At 36.8% G+C, this 22,449-nt stretch overlaps 1 protein-coding gene across 32 annotated transcripts in view; it reads left to right on the plus strand.

Annotated features, from left to right (window-relative positions):
- Nucleotides 1-22,449, plus strand: part of LOC113066203 (high affinity cAMP-specific 3',5'-cyclic phosphodiesterase 7A-like) — a 33,584-nt gene that overhangs the window by 8,552 nt on the left and 2,583 nt on the right. For 4 of the 32 annotated variants that reach the window (XM_026237971.1, XM_026237992.1, XM_026237991.1 and 1 more), the window contains exons 2-12: nt 16,170-16,230; nt 19,077-19,166; nt 19,822-19,973; nt 20,091-20,154; nt 20,337-20,432; nt 20,573-20,673; nt 20,758-20,889; nt 21,022-21,113; nt 21,279-21,423; nt 21,657-21,753; nt 21,852-21,932. In XM_026237971.1, coding sequence (XP_026093756.1) covers nt 16,170-16,230; nt 19,077-19,166; nt 19,822-19,973; nt 20,091-20,154; nt 20,337-20,432; nt 20,573-20,673; nt 20,758-20,889; nt 21,022-21,113; nt 21,279-21,423; nt 21,657-21,753; nt 21,852-21,932 — 1,111 coding nt within the window. The other 28 variants (XM_026237973.1, XM_026237997.1, XM_026237998.1 and 25 more) reach the window with 21 other exon arrangements.

A 22,449-nucleotide genomic window follows, 5' to 3' on the forward strand; every position in this document is an offset into this window, starting at 1 on the left:
AATATTAGCGATAGTATCGGAATAATTTTGACGACGATGTAAAATTTGAATATATCGGGAATATGGAATATTTCAAATTCAAACATACTTTCCCAAAAGAACGCGCCGAATGTCCAAAAAAGGAACCTGTAACTGCTGACTGCTCTACGCCCATCTACTACGAGAGCTTAATGATAGCGGTTGCCAGATAACAAGAGTTTAAATCTCAGAATCAGAGCTCCACTGTTACAAGGATACATTTTCTGCCCGGTGTTTGCTTATTTTAAGCAATCTGGCAACCATGCGCACGTGCTCACTCCTCATTGCGGAAGAGCCGCCAACGATAATCTGAAAACACTAACAAGCTGGAATTTCGCGATCTAATGAAAGCGCCGTTCAGCCGGTCTGTGTTCTGTCGTGAGATCTCAAGTGTATTGTTTGCATTTGTGATCACAAAATAAATGCACTTATTCGACCGCTGATGTTTGAATAGAGAAACATAGGCTATGGCCAATTGGAATTACTAATGAGAATGAGAAGTTGTCGTCATGGCACAAAGCCCCTCCCTCAATATCACGGTCTCCGCCATGTTGGAAGGATACCGGCGGCGAAACAGGATTGTTTACATGTGTTGTTAAGAGGAGGTTCCTGCAATTCTGCACTGTTTTACCATGCCTGGAAGTTACTGCTGCGTTAAAAACTGCTGCAGTACCTCACACGATACATATGGAAAACATAGGAACAATGGAATACAGTTTTTTTTAGGTTACACCAAGCGCAAAACAGCGGTATTTGGAGAAGCTCTCAGAAGCGGCACAGAGACCTGGACCATTTACCTCCATGCACACATATGGACATTGGGAATTATATATATATTTTTTGTTTAAGTTACTACACAATGCAGGAGTTTAAAAGCCACAAGTCTTTGGAAAGTTACGAGGCTTTCTGCTGTGGCTGGGTCCATCTACAGCAGGTGAAGAAAACAGTGTTGTACAGGCCAAAGAAAGTTTATTCACATGCGTTTTAGCGTATTGTAATTACATTGCATTTAGTATGCACTTCTTGACCAAAATGACAAAGTAATTAACTGAGAATGAACACTAGACTGTAACGAGATGTTCAATGTATATGAAAGTTTCCAACATGTTTTGATGTAGGCTATAGCTGTGTATGTTTAGTTATAATTTGATTTTAACCCAATTGGGGGCTGCAAAGTGGACAAACCAGTTCTGGGTTAGCTAGGGTAGTTAAATGTGTGATTGCGAGATGTAAATGTCCTGGTTAGATTAAAGCCATTAACAGCGTGAATGCAAAGTGACTTACATTGTAAACAATATCCATATGTGTGCACTGAGGTAAATTGTTCAGGTCTCTGTGCTGCTGCAGGGAGCTGCCTGAGAGCTTCTCCAAACACCGCAGTTTTGCGTTTGGTGTGAGCTTGTTCCTGTAAGGTCCCCTTTCTTTCGCCTTATGTTTTTGCATTGCTTTACTTTCTTCCTTTTCTTTCGTGTATTCGTAGATCCATCTCGATCTGTTCCGCCGACAAAATAAATGCGCAAAAATGAAAGCGCTCTGAAATGTTTAGTCACGCCTCTGTGAAGTTCTGAAGGTATTGCCCCTGGCAACAGATAGCGTATCCTGCCATCAGGGCCGACCGGCTCCGACCCCTCCCAAATCGGCACGTGACTCCTCAATCTCAATTGGGGAATTTCACTGATATGTTTACCAGTTTCCATAATATAGACAGAGAGAATGCAAAAGTCTTGGATATTCATTTATATATATTTATATATAAGAAATAGCTATGTGCTTCAGCAACTAGCTCCCCATCTAAGAGGATTTTTAATGTCAGTAGGAACATAGTTTCATGCCACAGAGCTTCTTTTAAAACCGCAGACAGTTGACAGACTTGTGTTCTTAGCTTAAAAACTTGTTAAAAAAAATACTTATCCCAGTTGCATAGTATAAATTGTGAATTGCATGCACTAAAAAGTTGAAAGAATGCACTTTCTGTATTTAATTTGCACTGCTTCAGTTATATATAGGCCTACATGTATTCATTTAATAAAAAGCAGTAAGTGATCTCTTGGTCTAGATTTTTTTTAACTGCTTAAATAAGATTTTTTTTTATGGGCAAAAGAAAATCATGTTTTTTTTATTATTTAAATGAAAATGGAAACATATCGAGATATATATCGAATACCGTAAAAATTTTGACAATAGAGATATCATTTTTTTTATATATCGCCCAGCCCTAAGTATAATGTTTGCATTTCTTTCCCTTACTGTACCGAAAATGAACCGAACCGTGACTTTAAAACCGAGTTACGTACCGAACCGTGATTTTTGCATACTGTTGCACCCCTAATATATATATATAATGAACAAAATATTGTACATTACAGTTCCATAAACTCTGTGCCTAACTCTGTGAAAACTTTCTTTCCATAACATGGCATTTTTTTTATTTATTTTTTACTGCCGTGTTCACATCATAGTTTTATGTAGCCTATATGACAGATATGTTTTGCCCCGTTGTCCTTAAAGGTACCTTTTTTTTTTCAAAGTGATTCAAGCAGTTAGAAGCCATCATGACCATACGCGTTTGTGTTTCAGCAGGGAGTGGGGGTGGGCCAGGCCATGAGAGTACCACGGTAAATACCATGGTTTTTCGGTACGATTTAAATATCATTACACCCCTAATATATATGACACGGACATGCAAGTTCATTAGAATTTACTTCACAATTGAACTCATTGTTTTTTTTATAGTCATGATGTTTCTCAGTGTAATTTTTTTATGTAAAATATAATTTATTTCTCATACGGTAAGGTTGTAAATGTGGTGCTGATAAGAGCTTGGTCCAAACACTGATCTGTATCAACTGTAATCAGACTTGGAGTTGGCAGAACTTCGACCAGTATCAAACAGATCAATCAGAAATGTTGAATGTTTTTTTTTTTTCTGTCTGAACAGGCTGTATTACATTGACGAAATTAAGCTGAGTTTATGGCCCTGACTCCCCTTATGACGTGCTGTCAGGGATTTTTGTTTGGACCCTGGGTTGAAAGCCAAGAGCACAGGGTCAGGAACAGGAGCCTCATTGGGGACCACGTCATGCTCTCCATCATTACACTTCCTGTGTTTGACTGAGGAATCCACAGCTGCGATGGGCCCTCCCTCAGCCGTTAGGCTCTTTTGCTCTCAAATGCAAATACGTTCGTCGTCAGCTGTGCTGTTTATTAGACATGTGACCCAGCCCCCATGTCACCGATGTAACATTTACATGATTGCCAGTAAGTCTGCCCTGGGAGAAACATTCAAAGCAGAGAAGATGTTGTGTTTGGGCGCAGCGGTGGGGTTTTCCCAGGCTGTAAGCGAAGATGTTTAAAAAGGAATGATATTTGATTGTGGCACTCATTCCACATATGCTGTCTACAGGTTTAAATGTGTCTTGCTTCTGCGAAACGGGGCCATTAGTGTCTTTGAGTTGTGAGAAAAGTCTGTTTTCTGTGACTGTGGTTTGCGGGGGTTCGTCTCATCCAACCTGCTGTTCTGCTATTTATGGAAATGCTTCTCCGCAGATAGAGGTGGTGATGTCACTGCTAAGAGAGGCCAACTTTGGTCTGAGAGAGGGAGCTTGTGTTACACCTGTTTCTAAAATGAGTCCAGGCCACATTTAAAACCTGAAAACTTTTGGCTAGTACTTAACAGTAGATTCACTTCATTTTGTTGAAAATTCTCCATTCTTTAATAAAATTGAAATGCGTTTTCAACACATTTTATTAGTATACAGTAATGTGCATATTGCAAAAAAAGTTTTTTGTTTGTTTTTAAATGACTAAATTAGATTGTAAAAATAGACTTGCATATCACAGATCATAAAGGTTAGGGGTTGAAAAATGCACCCAAAATGAAAAATAAATTTCGAGGTGGAGCATGATGAATAATTGTTAGAAAATTCATTTCTTTAGAATAATGTATATTATTCTATTATAATACAAATTATTATAAAATATTTTATATAATATAATGAATAAAATATTTAGAATGACTGAAATTATAATTTGTGTATATATATATATATATATATATATATATATATATATATATATATATATATATATATATATATATATATATATATATTTTATATATATAGGGTTGGGTATCGTTTTGAGTTTTGTTTTAAGTCAAACATTTAGTTGTCAAACATGTATTCTGTTTTTTTACAAAGCATTCTGTTGCAGCTGAATAACATGAGCAAAAATCAGCATCCTACAAAACACTGCAAGAGGAATTTTGCTTGTGCTTTTAAAAAAATACCATAGCAAAAACAACTAGATTAATATGAATTTCAAATATTAAAGTGTTAAAGACAAGTAAACAATCAGTAATAAGATAGGAACAAACAAATCAATTAGCAATATCATAAATACAGCTAAACAAAATTTCAGGTACAGAACCTGTAATTAAAAGTTTAAAAACACTGTATAGTTTTCTTTTTATAAATAAATAAAGATTAATCAATTAAAGTTATTAAATATATTCAGTCAAGATCATTGAATTATTTTCTTTTGTTCTTTCATTAACATTAATGACTGGCAGGGCGTTTATTAGGCTGTTGTCTCTTTAAGCAAAAATACTGTACATGTGTGTTTTGTTTCTCATCTGTTTACGTTCACCAAAGACAAAAACGGCTGTGTTTATGATATACTGATGTAGTTTTCTGTATATTTGTCGACAAATATGAAAGAAGTCAGTTTTAACTCGGAACAACCATTTCTACAGTGGAAATACACGGAACAGTCCATGAACAGACACAAACCGGGAACCCGCGGCGCGACCGCCGACCGCTACTCTCCGCTATTCTTTCCGTTCCTGCACTTAATAGTTTTTAATCAAATTATATATATATATATATAGATAGATAGATAGATAGATAATATTCTAAATATGTTTTTACATAAATTCATACTATATGAATAAATACATTTCATACATTCACATTTTATACATTGATTAGATGTTGTTGTTTTTTTGAAAAAAGAAGAAATCTTGCTCTAAATGGAATCTTGAACCAGATTCTTATGAGAAGTGAGTCTTTGGGGTCACAAAACTGCAAATGAAAAATAAATATGCTCCATGATATCGAGCACACATCTTTGATTACAAGGCAGCAGAAAAGCTGACAGTGTTTTATTTAGAAAATAAAGCATACAGTCTGCTCTCTGCACTGCTGATAAGGAGACTCTTACATGCTCTCCTCGTGCCTGCCCCTCCCACCATGTGCGTCAGTGGCACTGCTGGTCTGGTTGGCTGTTGCTAGGTGGCTGTGTTTTAGTGTGTTTGAGAGAGAGAGAGAAAGAGAGAGAGAGAGACATTTAAGGCTAACACGACCAGCTCGTTTAAGTGTGTGTGTAAGTGTGTGTACAACTAAGACAGCTGCACTAAGCTCAGCACGCATTCTGTCTGGGCCTTGAGCTGGTCTCTGGCCATCTACAGTCGCGCACACACACAAACACACGTACGCAAATCCATGCACCCACATACTGACATAAACTGTAACACTTGCACACAAACTGACACAGAGACTATGATCCACTGTTTTTGCAAGGTCCAATGGGAATAGCTTTGATTTGGTCTATAATCACGATTCTTTTCAGATGGATTTTTTCTAAGGTAGGTTTCGGTGGATTTCCTAGTTGGCTCGGCTTTTATTACGCCATAACCCCTGACAACTGTTGTTTTAGATAGAAAACGAACTCCATTAATAGCCCGAACGTTTTGTCTTGTGGATCAAGATCAGATACAGATCGTGACTTACAGATAACTTCACTTGGAAAGTTGCTCGCGTGGGGTTTGCTAATCAAGTAGAGATTATGAGTCAGCGAGGAAACCCCACCAAATTGCATGGCGTCCCGTTCGCCATGGCTCAAGCCATAGCAATCACCTTGGGAAGAGTGAATGAATTATTTGAGTCGCACAACGTTTTTTTGTTTCTGATATGAATAAGGCAGAGAAAACACTTGCAGTGTGATATACATTTATTATAGTTAGGCTATACCCTTTAACGTTGCAATGAAAATAAAAATACTGACAGATCTTTTTTTTTTCAGAATTTTGATGTTAGGGTTAGGTGAAATGGATTATCGGAAAAGAAAATAAATGTACTTGGTTTAGTACGGTTGGTTTTGAGAGGATGGAGGCAGATCTGAATGCAAGATTGTGGTTTGTCGCTTTGGGATAAATGATTACTTGAGTAATTTGATTAAATTCACCTTGAAACCATAGTTTCAACAGATATTTTTTCCTGTATTGTGGGCTGACTTTAAAAGATTATTGATAAAGAATAAACTGTAGGAGGGGGCTAAGTTATATCCATTGAGAAAAGTAAGCTGACTTTGCCTCAACAGATCATGTGGTAACAGAATCAACCACTGCACAGATCTCATCGCACACCATCTCAAATGATATTTTAATAAGTTTGAAATGCCTGAGCCAAAATCTGTCTGTCATCATAATGTTTTGATATAATTTCCTCCCATGTTTCGCACTTTTGTGTTCCCAAACCTCAGATCGTCTGAACGCAAGACAACATGACCGCATTTGTTGTTGGGTTTCAGGTGCAAGTCATTTTATGTAGCAGAAAAAATACACAGTAGCTTCCCTGATTGAAACAACTTTCATTTTAACATTGATATTTTGAGCCAGTTTCCCATGAACTGACTATTTTAGTTCTGAAAACATGGTATGGCAAAAATTATTCATTCGCAAATGTTTTATGCAATATCCCAATTTAAATTAACTTTGGATGGAAACATAGCTGTTAGCATGCAAGAAGTGAATAGTCGAATTGGTAGTGCATTGGATTATTCAGTATTTTAGCTAATTTGATTTATATTTTTCAACTAAAAATCTAGTACTCTCTGCTCTTTTTAACATGTTACCATATTCAAAATTATTTTCCATTTTATATTCTCATGAAAAGCTTGCATGGCTTTGGTTATGGCCAGTTGACTAGCCTAATTATAGTTTGGAACCTATCAGATTCCTATAGGTGCCAGTGGTGATTGTGTTCCCATTGATTATTCTAGTAAATTGAAGCTTATCTTGAAATTATGTGTTTGTCAGGCAATACATGCGGTAAACAAAGAGGAACAAAATGCTATATAGTTTTCCCACTGCCTTTTCCTGGATCACTTTAAAGGAAGTGGTGATTGTGTTTTCTCCTGTTTGAGGGCCTCAGTCAAACCTCCATTGGGAGACAGCATTGTGGAAAGGAGTCCAAAATTTTACAGAGTTTTACAGTAGTTTTTACAGTAACTTATCAGCAGCTGGAGGCACTTTTTTTTAAGAGACAAGTATAATTATATTTTGAACTTACAAATTGCATAAATAATATTATAAAATTTAGAATACATAAATATGTAATGACAGAAAAAAACTGAAAGATACCTTGGAAAATAAGACTAAAATTACCAGTTGGTGGCAGAAATCCAATGTCTTAATGACTGAATCGTTGAGTAATTTATTTTATCAATTAGTTCAAAACTGCTTACTGATTCATTCAGGAACGAAGTAAGAAACTTTTTACATTTTATTAACGCATCAGTGAATAACTGATTCAAGGCGTTCAAAAAAAGGTCAATTAATTCTGTAAGAAAAAAAAAATGTTGTGTGGAAAGATGCCTATGGCTATGGCTTTGTTTAGAACCGTTTTTGCGAACTAGAGCAAAAAGACTGTATTTTCTTTACAATTTAAATCACTTATTTTAATATGAACTATTATTAATATTAACTTCTTGTTTATTGAATTTTGTTGCTTTGACACTTAGTAAAGCCTGCCACAGACCATGCTAAATGCTAACCAATCTGTTCATATAATCGTTCTAAATCCGTGTGTGTGTCCTAGAAAGTCTATGCATATAATAGGCCTACTATGATTAAAAATCTATATTTGATGCTATACAGTAACAAAAATCTAATTTTGAGATCAGTATTTTTTTATTTATAGGCTACAGTAAGTTGAAGATATCTAAAGCAGCTACTTTTTGCTGTTTAAGTGCTGGTTTGCTAGAAATTATTTTAATGTGCATTAGGGCTAAAGAGTCCGTCTCTTAAGTTACATACAACATTGGTACACACGTTTTTAAATAGCATTTGAAGATAATTACCTTACTTGTGATAAAGAGGCAGTGTAGAAGAGATGGTTGAAAAGTATGATTCTCTTTGTTGAACTAACATTACGTTAGTTGACTTTGGCTAACTGACATCATTTATTTACCATTTGATGTTATGATCGATACTACGGCTTTTACAAGAAGAGGCTCCAAAAGTTACACCTCCGACATTGCAGATGACATCCAGATCAGAAACCTGAAAGTAACAAACAAAAGAAGTAACTTACTAGAAAATACTGTGTAACGCACTTTACCTCAGTATTTCACATTAATTTGCTGTTAAGGTTAAATAATGACTCGCCAGACTAGCTAATATGCATTAAAGGGCAGAAAAACGTACTCGTGTTTCTCATACGGTTTAATTCTGGCCATCAGTCAGAAAAAAAGGCTCCAACTCCCGACATGAAAAACGGCATGATGAATAATGTTAATTTGCTGTTTAACAAGTGAAAAAATTTAAATATTAAAAATCTAATTGAAATATCTCCGTTTTGCATAAAACAGAAATAGTAATCTAATCTTTTTGTCAAGTTAACCATGCAATATTTCTCTTTTGTCCTTATATAGCCACTTCCACCAAACAGTCAAAAAAATAAATCTATCTTGCCATTGGTCAGTTTTTTGCGGGGAAGTTTACTACTGAAAATTTACAGTAGTGACTGTATTTTTTCCCATAATCCTTTGCCTTTTACAGTAAAATAATGCATACTCATATATCTTACTGTATATATTACAGTAAAATACTGTGCAAATTACATAAGTCATTTACAGTGTGTGATTGTGGCGTGTTACTGTGAAGTCTCTTGGTGAATTGATTGGGCTCCATCCCTCTTCACACAAGCCTTTAACTTGTTTCGCATCCAAACGCTGTGTCAATAATTGGCTTGTAGGCCTGCTAACCTGTTCAAATAGACCCCTCAAAGCATTGCTAAAATTCCTCAAGAGCTTCATAAAAGGTGGCAATCATGCCTTTTACCACCATCAAAGCAGTCCTTGTGTTTGCTGTTTCAAGAAATACATCGATTTAGCAGCATTTGGACACACAAATTTGATAAATGATGGTAATCAGGCGGAGTCTGTGACATGAAGGTTTCAGGAAAACTTCCAAGGAATAGGAATCACTAATGTTGGGATTTTCTGAGTACCGTATTTTCCGCACCATAAGGCGCACTTAATCCCAATAAATAAATAAAAGTCTGATATTATAAAACTGATGTTATCTTTTGCAATTCTTTATAGTGACCATGAATCAGACAATACTGGAAGTGTAGATGGAGCTCACTTCAAAAATAGCATATGTCAAGCATTTGACAGTTACAAATAAAAACTAGGTATATGTGACAGCAGTTGTTTGTCCACATTGTGAAACCAAACGTCTCACAATAATCCATCTTGTAAACAGAGTTCACACCCAAGATTCAGTCTAGAGATAAAATACGGAATGTTTTGCTTTAATGTCATTGCGGATAAATGTTCTCAAATCGTATTTTCTTGACTGCATGTTCAGTCATGAGCCTGTGTGGTGTTTTATTATGATTAGATGAAGCCGTTCATTTGCGTCGCAAATGCCTGGTATCATGGTGAAGTAGGCGTGACTGCACGCATTTTTGAGATGTGAGATATTGATCGTCTAAATAGTTTAGTTGAACATGATGTCTCAATGAGGTATTTAGGAAACATCAATGAAAGACACAAAAGAATGAACTGTTGAACAAACGAGCTGCATGGGATTGAGTTTCAGGTTCGCCTGAGGCTATGGAGAGTCTTGTCAAACAGAAACAACCGTGTTTAGACGACTAAGAAACTTTTGACCATTATAAATGAGACAAAACATAATCCGGTTAGATTTTTGTGGCTTAATTGTATTCTTAATTACATATTTTACAGAAACTGAAGTGCAAATAAACAGTAATTTTAGTATTACTGCTACTTCTACTACTGGTTGTGCATTGGATTATTCAATATTTTGACTTTAAACGAAAAGTCTAGTACTCTTTGCTCAATTTAACCCATTTACAATTTTTTTACCTGTATTCTATGTAAAAGTTGGTCTGGGTTTGGCTTTGGTTAGCTGACTAGGCTAAGTATGGAATTTAAACTCCTTCAGTTTGTATAGTTAAATCTTATGTAGTCACAGTACATCTTAATAAATACACATACACCCATGTCGGTCAGGTCTTACTTGTACTACTAGACCTTGTAGCTTTTTAACCATTTAAAGCACTTTACAAGAGGCATTAAATCTCTATCGAGGTATGTTTATGCTTATTCCCAGTTAATTGTCAAAAACAAATTTTTACTGGATACATTTTTGCCTGAAAATCTAGACTAAGGTACATTGTGAGCTGCAATAAATAGGCCTACACCAGAATATTATTAGTATTTTAGACATTGTTCTAGTTAATAAGGTCTCTAACCCTGTAATGTGTGTGTGTTTTTTATAATAATAATAATAATTTGCAGTCTGTCATGGATAAAAAGTTTCCATGAAAGGCTGACCTTCGTTTTTGTCTGTTTTGAGCTGAATTCAGGGAACTGTTTTGATAAAAATTTAAAATCAGCCTACATTAAAAATGTTTTTTTTTTTTTATCATTTCTGCTGAACTCCCAATTTTTTATTATTATTTTTTTGTTTGAGCCCCTAGCCATCTTGCTGAAAGTCAACAAAACAGCACAGACCGTCATGCCTCGCTGGCGCACAAGCGGCGTTGGCCTCTCTAAGAAATTCTACTCCTTCGTTCCCGCTACATGTCCGGCTGCGCTGAAGCTTGTGTGCTGAACCCATATGGGCACGGTTGGGTGGTTTGTCATGCCCCGCTCAGCCCCCTAGTAGAAATTACTCACATGCAAAAACACCAAGTAATGTGTGTAAACAAAGAGTTTGTTGATACTGCAATAGTGGATGACTCGAGAACATTTTTCACTGGCCTGATGGTGGCTATTACAGATGTCAAAATGTCATATGAGGGTTACTGCAGGGTGCAGTTGTTTTTGTAGCCTGTTTATTCACTTAACAGTTTTACAGTTCATCTGTTCCACCGGTTATTAACTTAACTCAAAGTACTGCCATCAGTTAAGGCCTGTTTGCCTCTCAAACTGCAGACCGCCCTCCAACAACGTTAATACCCTGACCGAATAATTCCTGACTGCAGATTACCAGACCCTCTGTCCTTCATTTTTAATAAATGCACTTGTCACAGGATTACATGAGCATATTGTGCTAAAATCGTCTTTGTAGTTGCTTTTCACAGTCGTATTAAGGGATTTTAAATGACTCCGGGATACTTTGATGAATAAAAACGTAAAAAAAAAGAACATTTATTTAAAAAATAAACATTTTCTAACAATATATACTACAGTTCAAAAGTTTGGGGACAATACATTTTTATTCTTTCTTTTTTTTGAAAGAAAGTAAAACTTTTATTCAGCAAGGATGTGTTAAATTGTTAAGAAGTGATAGCAAAGATGTATATTGTTAGAAAAGATTTATATTTTAAATAAATGCTGTTCTTTTTAAAATTTCTATTCATCAAAGAATCCTAAAAAAAGTATTGGTTTTTTTATATATATATTTGGAAGCACAACTGTTGCCAGCATTGATAATTCTAATAATAAATCAGCATATTAAAATTATTTCTTAAGGATCATTTTACACTTTATACTGGCGTAATGGCTGATGAAAATTCAGCTTTGCATCACAGAAATAAATCATATTTTAAAGGATATTAAAATAGAAAGTATTATTTTATATTGTAATAACATTTTGCAAGATTACAGTTTTTTTTCTGTATTTTGATAAAATAAATGCAACCCTGATGAGCATAAGACACTTCTTTAAAAAAAGATTAAGTCTTACTGATTCCAAACTTTTGACCGGTAAAATATATATATATATATATATTAGGGGTGTAACGATACGCGTATTCGTATTGAACCGTTCGGTACGACGCTTTCGGTTCGGTACGCGGTACGCATTATGTATACCGAACGGTTTGTTGGAGTAATTAATTATATTTGAAAAAAAAAAAAAAAAAGAGAGAGAAAGAAATATAATGATATGCGTTCAACAAGGTAGCCCAATAACCCAAACAACGTAACAGGCAACGCCCCTGACACTCCCGAAGAAGAAAAAAACACCATATTATATGTTTATGTTAGGCTACTCAGCAGGCGCTCGCTCACTCAGTACACGCTGAAGGCTCGTTGCAAAATAGCCAATGCGTTTAACAGACTAGAAATGAGAAGATCCTCCAATAACCAACAGGTCTGGTGTTTGGGTGCACTTTGGATTCCCTTTAAGCTATAATGGTGATGGCAAGAGAGTGGTGGATAAAAAAACAACGGTATGTCGCATCTGCAACATGACAGGGTACACCAGCGGGATTACAAAAAAAAAAAAAAAAAAAACCAGCGGGAATATCTGGGATATATGCGTCAGTACTATCTGGGAAAAGACGAAAAAAAGGAGAAACATGCACGCAGCAAACTATCCCTGCAGCATTTAGACACTATAGCTTACAGGGAATCCAACCCAAACACCAGACCTGTTGGTTATTTTAGGATCTTATATTTCTGGTCTGTTAAAGGCATTCGACATTTTGCAACGAGCCTTCAGCGCGTGCTGAGTGAGCGAGCGCCTTAGGGGCCGTTCACATATCGTGCCTAAAAACGCATGGAAAACGCTAAGCGCGTCTTTCTCCTCCTTTCCAAAGCGCTCGGGCAGAAGCGCTCATGAGGCGTCTGTCTTTGCTAAGCAACAATGACGTGCTCTCTCCATGAGACGCGGAAATTTCAGCGACGGATAAATGGATTTGCAGCTCTAAAAATCGCTTGCAGTAGCTCTGCTACTGAATTTATTTCAAAATTGCAATCCATATACAACTATGATCAGCTGTTCCTTCATCTTGGCTGAGCTCTCAACGTTGTTACGGGAAAGGATGAAGCTGATTGGTTGGTTCTTGTCACATGACCCGCGGTGCGCTTGCGGCATTCTGAAAAGTTGAGATGTTTTTACATTTTGCTGTATCTAAAACGTATCGAACCGAACCGAACCGTGACATCAGTGTATCGTATCGAACCGAACCGTGAATTTTGTGAACCGTTACACCCCTAATATATATATATATATATATATATATATATATATATATATATATATATATATATATATATATATATGTATATATATATATATGTATAATAAAGATATATATGTATAATAAAGATATAATAATCTTAAAATATATATTTGCGTTAATACATTTTTAATTGCATTAAATATGTGAACAGTTGCCGTTTGACAAAAAAACAAAAACTGGACCCAAACCCAGAACATAAATGTTGAGATATTGTCTCAAGGCTGAGTTCTTCGGCTTTTATCGCCCATCTTTAGTGACAGCCCTAGTTTTGTGCATTTGCAGTTTTATTGGGCAGAGGCTCGAGGCGCGAGAGGGTTGTTAATGGATAAAAATCAAGTATGCAAATTGGTTCAGTCCATTGACGTCAGAGACTGAATTGTATGCCATCTGGGGACACCCTGACCAGCCATCTAAAAGCTGAAGCGCTCCAGTGCTTGTCTTTGTCTGCGTATGCACAGGTTCTTTTTGGGTATATGATGGCACAAGACGTGCGAGGTCTTATGATTTCACAGCTAACCTTTCTCCTCATCATCTTCTCCAAAGGATCCCCTTGTGTTTTGAGTTCACATGGATGAGTTCTTGCAAAGAACAAAGAAAATACAACAGCGTAAGGTGTACGTGTTCATCAAGTCTTCTCACAAAGCATTTTATAACAAGCCCTTATGCTGTCTTCTAGTTGTTGTTTTTTTTTGCTAGCCATGTCTGTAAAATCCTTAAACAAATAAGCCTGTACTACCTTTAAGAAACAACGAGTAAAAAATACGTGTTCGGCGAACAAAGGCCTCTTTCGAGTGCTGCGGTCATAGAGAGCTCCACCCACTGTTCTGAGACGGCCAATCACACTTGCGTCTGCATAATGAGCAGCGGTGCAAGTGTCTGTTCTTGAATTAATCTCTGAATGGCCCAGTGTGGAAGCGTAATGGGCAGGAGAGCAGATCACACTGGACAGATGATGCAGGTTTAATTCAGTGAAGCAGGCTTCTTCTCTCTAGCTTCCTCCCGCTGCTGGGAAATTGCAGTGTGAGTGTGTGCGCACTGGAGGCTGGGCTGCTAACAGTGTTGAGCTCACATTCGGCCCTTCATATGCCATTCTTTCATGTGATTATAGCAGGATTGAGATTTAAGTCACGGATTGGCCAGTCACTTAAATAAGAGGTATTTCGAGATAAGGAGATATATATTTACTTACTCTTTTCTTTGCATGACCACTTGAATAATTATATGCGAACTTTAATGAAGTACTTGAAGGAAGGCCTAATGTCATCGTTTAAATCTAATATTACTATCAAGAGGAAATTTTTTTTTTCTTATAAATATGAAGGAGTGTGTTTAGAGATGCATTATTTGTGTATTGGAAAAATTCATTGTGCAACTACCCTCTATCATTAACTCAAACATTCCTTGAAAAGTTGATCTTTAGAAATACTAATGCCGCGTTCCAGGCAACTTGTAACCCATGTTTTTCCGACCATAACCCGTGAAAGTGCACTGGAACGGCAGTCAAACCCGTGAATTCCCACCCGTGAACTTGTACTAGATCGATGTACTCCGAGTTCTGACGTCACACAGCACGCAAAACGCCAATGGCATCCCCAATAATATTGCCTATGGATGAAGTGTTTATGCAGGTTGTACATGCTGAAAAACGATTTTAGGACGATGTAATGTTGCAATAAAATTAATAATCTAGCTACAATTCCTTGCGCTCAGGAAGTTTGGCGTGACTTGCCTGGAACGGTACAAAGTCGTTAGCCATGGTTTGAAATCGCAACTTACGAGCTCAAAAACCTGCCTGGAACACAGCATAATATCAGTAACACTATTAAAAGTAAATATCAGAAAATAAAATATTAGCAGATATTAAAATGATCATCTATTTATTATTCATACTGTTTTAATGTTGTGATGCTTATTCACTTTTTTCAATTATTGGATTTAATTTATACACTTTTTGATTTATTTAGACAAAATGGACAAAATAGTATAATACAAAAGACAAAAAAACTATTTTAACATCTGCTATTTATCAGTTTTTTATGATAGAAAACTAAAATTATTATTTAATTATTGGTATCAGCCAGAATTTTAATATCTGTGCTTCACTAAGTATGTTCAATAGCATATTTATATATGTTAATTATTTTTGATTTTATGGCAATTTGTTATACCATGATATTATGTATTTTTCATACTGTATTTTTTTAATTATGTGATCTATAGTCCTTATATTAAGAGAATAAATTTAATTTATGCTGTTTGATTTAAACTCAAAATAATCCATTATTTTAATATCAGTCATTTATGAGGTTTAAAATAATATAAATATAATATGATAAGATTATTGATATTGGGCAGACTTGATATCTCTGCATTCCCAGGTTCAAAAGCATTTTTATAGATATTTGATAATTCAATGTTGTTGTTGTACCAAATGTTATACAATGCTAATGAATGATTACCATTTACTGTAGTATTTGTTGTACTCCAAGGTACTTGGTCATTTTGGATTGTTTAATGTGGATTGTTCATCTTTGTACTTGAAAGACACTTCAAGGCCTTTTAAAAGCCCTCTTTTTCCTTCTTAAAATCCCATTGACTATTTAATAATGTTTAGTATAAAAGCATATTTACAATTATTGGTTTTCATCAGATGGTTCCAAAGAACTGAGCAAAATATGACGAAAATGTAGAAAAGAAAATACACAATAGAGAACTATTATGAGTTGTTTTTCTTTCTCGAAGCTGTGGTGGTGTTGTATGAGCCATATTTGAATATACACTGCTTAGCATTTGGCTTGTATATGAGTTTTTCCCACGTGTTTGAGTAAATGCAAATACTGACGTTTGTCTGCATCTCTACCCCCGCAGAGACGCGGAGCAATCTCCTATGACAGCTCTGATCAAACCGCTCTGTATATTCGCATGCTAGGTAAGCATCATCTTCCCTGCCTAATGCACGCACAAACACACACACACACACACAAACACACACACGCATGCACGCACACTGTCAACCTATAAACAAATTCAGACACAGGGTAGATGTACCACTCTACACTGGAAGTCACCAAGCACAGCACATTATACAACAGATTGTGTAACAAAGAGAATGGAGAGCCTCAACCATCAGTCAAAAAGCCTCTGATAATCTCTTCATTACATCCACAGCTTAAGTCATTGCTCAGCTGGGAATTGCTTAGCGTTTCTGTGAAATTTCCTTTGATTTAATACTTATCAAGCCCCGACTTGGCCTGATTGCTGACCCCAGGGACCTCCAAGAGTTTTATCTGTGCCCTTTTGACTTCATAGGACAGCACTGAAAGATCTGACAGGGCCTGATGTTTAAATGTTGTGTACCAACAAAATGCACATTGGGAAGCACATACTCAATCCAATGTTGGGTTAACTTAGCAATCAGCTTAGGTTTATATTTAGTCATTTTTTAGCTTTTTTTTAAGGAAAATGTATCTTGTATGTCAGTAAATTCAGACAATTTACGGGGAAACTAGAAAGTGATTAAGAGTAGTTTTATTGCAGTTGATCATCTTTCTTATAAGCAAATTTCATTCATTTACTCGATCGTGGCATTATTAATTGTTTTTTTTATCGATAACTTACAAAAAGACAGACCTGTTTTGAGCTGTGAGGTTTTAAAAAAATCTACCATCATGTATCAATTGGAATTCATGGTGGAAACTACATTACCCATGATGCTGTGCAGGAAAATTGCACCAATCAGAGAATTACGGCCTGCAAATCGTGCCAAAAAATGGATATAGTTAACAGTTTTAAATGAGTAGGTTTATACTTCAACATTTATTATTTGTCATGTGCAGTGCTTCATGGGATTGTAGTCGTTTCCCTCACTTAAGTCAAGTACAATCCATTAAATCTGTATCTTTGTCTTTTTGTCCGATTTTCAAATACTTTTTTGTTTCAAATAAATGTTTTTAATGTTGCAGCTGGTTGGCTTGGTTCATGGCTTATAAGGCTTTAACAAAGCCTTTTATGAAAATCCTTATGGGAAAAATACTTCCAGAACCAATGCTGCTGAAAAAGTTAGGTGGGCACTTTTGCACTCCATAGTTTATGGCAAAAATGTAACCCTTTGAGAGCACTTTGTCTTTTAGAGTGCATGTCGGAGAGATGTAACAGTCATTTGTACTGTTTTTTTTTTCTTGTTTTTAACAATATAGTATAGATTTATAATATCAGCTGTGCATCAGCCATAGTGTGAAAAAAATTATCAGATTTTCACAATCATATTGGGCAGAATTTCAATAGCTGTACATCTCAAATTTTTGTATTTGTGATTCATTTTTAATCAGCTTCCCATTTGGGATGAAACCTACATACATTTTATACACGAGGCCAGTGATCTGTGCTTTCAGATTTTACACCACAGTGTAAGAATGTTTAGGTTCCGCATTAAATCTATTTGGCTGGTATTCACACTCGTTCATCACATCCGAGTTCATCACTTCCGGATCACACTGACTGCTTTGCTTTCTGTCAGTGTACCGTGAATTCGCAATACGCTTGAACATCATAACCACCTGGAGTCTCTACACGTTCAGTAACATCACCTCCTCAAGCATGTAGCCAAAAACCTAGTAAAGCTAACCCTGACCTTATATTTGATCGTAATTTTTGTTTTTGTTTTGTTTTTAAGCTGTGACAAACAAAACTATCAAACCCTCATTCGTGTTTACACCAGGTATGAACCAACACATCTCACCAGGAGAGACAAACCCGCTCACTTGCTTTCACGGCCTTTCCCTTTAATAACTTTCCACACCATTCCTCCTTGAAGAAATGTGTCAGTGGGCAGTCTAATCAGTGTCACTTCTCACGTTAAAATGTCTTCTAATAATATTTTTTTTGTGGTCAGGAGATGAGCTCTGGTTTGTTTACAAGAGGTTTGGCGCAAAAAACGGAAGACGAGAGCACACTTTTGGCTCCGTAGTTTGGATCTTGCTGCTTCGACCTCGGCGTCTTTTCTTTTGCATGTCCGAATAGCTTCCGTCTGTTTTTTTAGTTTTTTGTTTTTATTCGCCAGTTGCATGTTTGACATCGTGCTACACACCTGTACGGTCGATCCGACTCTGTAATTGCTTTTTGTTGTTGTTGTGTCTTTTTTTGATTCATTTGAATCATGTTTTTTATGTAATTGTAATTCACAGTTTTGGTATTTTGATAGGAGCTTGTGTAATATTCAAACAGCTGTTTTCAAGTAAGTAAATATACGGGTGGGAGGCTGTTTTATTATTTGTTCACTGACTTATTTACACGTTGACTACTTTTTTACTGCACATGAACTCCAATCAGTAGTGACTGACATGTTGGAGGCTGCCATTACTCCGTTAGTTTATGCGTCCCCCTCCTTCTCCCTCTTCATGCAAATACACACACACACACACACACACAGCCAGAGTTTGATGAAAAGGCCTATTGAATGACTTTTTAACAGATGTGACTTTAGAGCTTTGGCCAGCCTCGTTGAAGTCCCTCTGATTTCCTCTCCATTCTGTCCCGGCTGAAGCACAAGCTTGTCTTTCTTCCATGCGTCCTCCTTTGCTCCTAGCCGTATGAATACTAATGCAAAAGTCCCTCTGGCATGGCGATGCATGGTCTGTTTCCTGTCCTCTCCTTTTCCCCATCCATCGGCGGTGTGTGTATGTCCGTCTCTGTACCCCCTGTACCCAGGCCTGTAATCTGCTGCATGTCGTGTTTGTTAACAAATCTCTTGAGGACTTGTGTGTTGATGCCTTCTAGGAGATGTGAGAGTGAGAAGTCAGGTAGGCTTTGAACCCGAACGAAGAGGCTCGCACCCGTACCTGGGCGTCGATTTCCGCACTTTGCACTGTGAGTACCGAATCCATCCCTCACACACGTTCCTACTTCAGTGTAGCACAACAGGGAAGTCATTTTCTCCACGGGTACTGAATACGTTTAAAGCTTTAAACCAAAATGAATTGTTAGAGTATTTAATTCACCTTAAAGTTTTGAAAACCAAAAATGACACAATTTCGGATTCAGCTACTAAACACATTGCAAACGATGGAAGCGATTTAGTTTGGGTCCTTTGGATGTATATTCTTGTTTGAAAATATCACTACTGTCCTTTATGCTGTAAATGTGCTGTCACTTTAGCTAAATGTTGCATGCAAAAAAAGGTCCATTGTCAATATCGTCATGAGATCTTACACTGAAGATGTACACTGAACTTTTTTGTAGTGGAATGAAACTCCGTTTTAAAGACTCTCTTCAGACTGGTCTTGTCTTTTGTGCTCGAGTCAGGCGTGACCTCTCGTAGGCTGCCTGAGCACCACGATCGCAACAATAGCAACCAAAGTTTCAAACCGCAGGGACTATAGTCAGTGGGGCTGGGGGTGGATTTAAAGACACTATAAGCTTGAAATATGAGAGTAATTTCAGCTTAATTATTGAGGATACAAATTTTATCTGACATTTGCATCATGGAATTCCCATGTGTTGTTTGGTTGGTGTTTATGTACAGCCCGTGCTGAGTCAGCAGGGACGATTCCCGCTCGGAGAATCCGGAGGCTCTTTAGTTTCCAGCGACACCTGCTTTCATCCCGTCTGCTGCGAGGAGCGCCACACCTCAACCCCCTCCACATCTTGGACGAGGACTACTGCGGTCAGGCCAAGGTATGGGACCACAAACATACTCTGCAACTTCAGTTTACGTTGAATATTCAAAATTTTGTTCTGTGGTTTATTATTGTTATTGATTTTTCCCGTGTTCTCATTTTCCTTTACTCACAGTGTATGCTTGAAAAGGTCGGAAGCTGGAATTTTGATATATTCCTCTTTGACCGACTTACAAATGGTAAATATTTTGATTCCGAAGACCTTTCATATCTCTGTCTGTGTGAGATTTGTTGTGCTTTTTGTATGTGTACACGTCACATTTAGCTGTGGTCAGCTCTGCCACCTGCTGGTTGAATTGTGGCTGTGCAGTTTTGCCTTGCCCAATTACTCATTCCTCTTATATTCTTTGTTTTTTTTAAGGAAACAGTCTTGTGTTCTTGACATTTAATTTGCTGAACCAGTATGGTCTCATTGAGCTCTTCCAGTTAGACATGGTTAAACTGCGTCGATTTCTAGGTAAGTGTTTTTTTTTTTTTGTGATATTCTCCAAACAAAACTTCTGTACTTTGCACACATTTGTTGGTGGAGGTTCTGCATGCCACAGTGATTGGCATCATCGATTTTATTACGTTTTCTCATACTTTGAATGGTTTCAGTTCTGGTTCAAGAAGACTACCACAATCAGAACCCTTACCACAATGCAGTCCATGCTGCTGATGTCACCCAGGCCATGCACTGTTACCTGAGAGAACCCAAGGTGATTGTCCCAGTGGTAAATGTACCTTAATTCACTTCAGATGATTACATGTAGTCTTATAGTCGTCTGTGCGTGTATTCACAGCTCGCCCAGTCCCTCACATCATTCGACATCCTCTTAGGGTTGCTGGCCGCGGCCACACATGATCTGGACCACCCTGGAGTCAACCAGCCTTTCCTCATCAAAACCAACCATTACCTTGCAGCTTTGTACCGGGTTAGAGCACCATCCAATGGGATTTAAGCACATCATTAGCCCCACAATCCTCTTTATGTTCTAAGTAAATTACAGTATTTGTAAAGATATCAAAGTCAGTCAGCACTGAGGTGTGTTTGTGTCGCTCTGTAGAATACCTCAGTTCTGGAGAATCATCACTGGAGGTCTGCAGTGGGTCTGCTCAGAGAGACCGAACTCTTTTCCAATCTTCCTGCAGAAGACAGGTTAGTATCTCCAAAGCTTTTTTTTTTTCATATTAATGACGGCTTCTTAAAACACAAACAAGTCATCTTTTTTCCATTCTAGTATTCAAAGTCATTTTTTTCTACTACTCTGTATGTAAGTGAGCTCTGTTATGACTGGCTGACTTTAACTGGTGTCTCTAACAGTCTGAGTATAGAGAGGCAGCTGGGATCACTCATTCTGGCCACAGATATCAGCCGACAGAATGAGTACCTGTCCCGGTTCAGGACACATCTGGATGAGAACGACTTGTGTTTAGGAAACGCTTCTCATCGACATTTCGTTCTGCAGGTGGGAATTTGCAATTCAGCATTAATTACACTAAAGACAAACATTATGCAGTTTATATATACTTTTATATAACGTTTATATGCCAGCTTTGAGATATAAAAGAATACATTTCAGATGTTTGCTTTAAATAAAAAATATTATTTACGTACTTGAAGTTGTGACGTCCCGTTTTGAAATGGAAGGGACTGCATACCATATTTTTAAATAAAGGGGTAAATTCTCGTGTGTTTCAGATGGCCCTGAAGTGTGCGGATATCTGCAACCCATGTAGACCATGGGAGCTCAGCAAACAGTGGAGTGAGAAGGTCACGGACGAATTCTTCCACCAAGGTACCCAGTTCTCATGATGACCATTATCTTAAAGTGTGCTGTTAGTTCACGGTGTTCAAAAGCTAATCTCTGTGCTTTGCTGTCTTCATCCTATTTAGGTGACATTGAAAAGAAGTATAAACTTGAAATCAGTCCACTGTGCGATAGTGAAGCCAACACCATAGCCAGTGTTCAAATCGGTAAGAACCAGAACATTCTCCCCTGAATATGAGAGAAAGGGAATAATAATAAAATAGCTATATATATACATACATATTGATTTAAGGCAAGACACTTTTCAGTTTTTTTGCATCCCTAACTTGTCTTGTTTCATACTAGTGGAAAGAAAACTTTGAAAATACACATTTTAGTGTTTATTATATTTTATTTGTGTATGTAGATTTCAATTACAGTATAAATCTTTTAAGGGCCTTTTTCTCAAAATGAGCCAGAAATATCTACTTCAGTAGCACTTACATAATCCTAATCTACATTTTGACGAGTTTTCCAGAGGTGCTTGTTGAGATGACATTTGTTTGATTTATAACATTTTATTCTAAAAAATATGGTGAATTTTTTTTTTTTTTTCCTGTTGAGAGTATTTTTTTTTATTTATAGAATTATAAAAACAGATGCAAAATTTGTAATTCATTATTAAATTTAAAGTTCTGTAAAAGCTTAAAACCTAATATATCAACCAAAGAAACTATTTTGAAC

The sequence above is a fragment of the Carassius auratus genome, chromosome 49 (genome assembly GCF_003368295.1).
Source record: "Carassius auratus strain Wakin chromosome 49, ASM336829v1, whole genome shotgun sequence".
NCBI classification, from domain to species: Eukaryota; Metazoa; Chordata; class Actinopteri; order Cypriniformes; family Cyprinidae; genus Carassius; species Carassius auratus.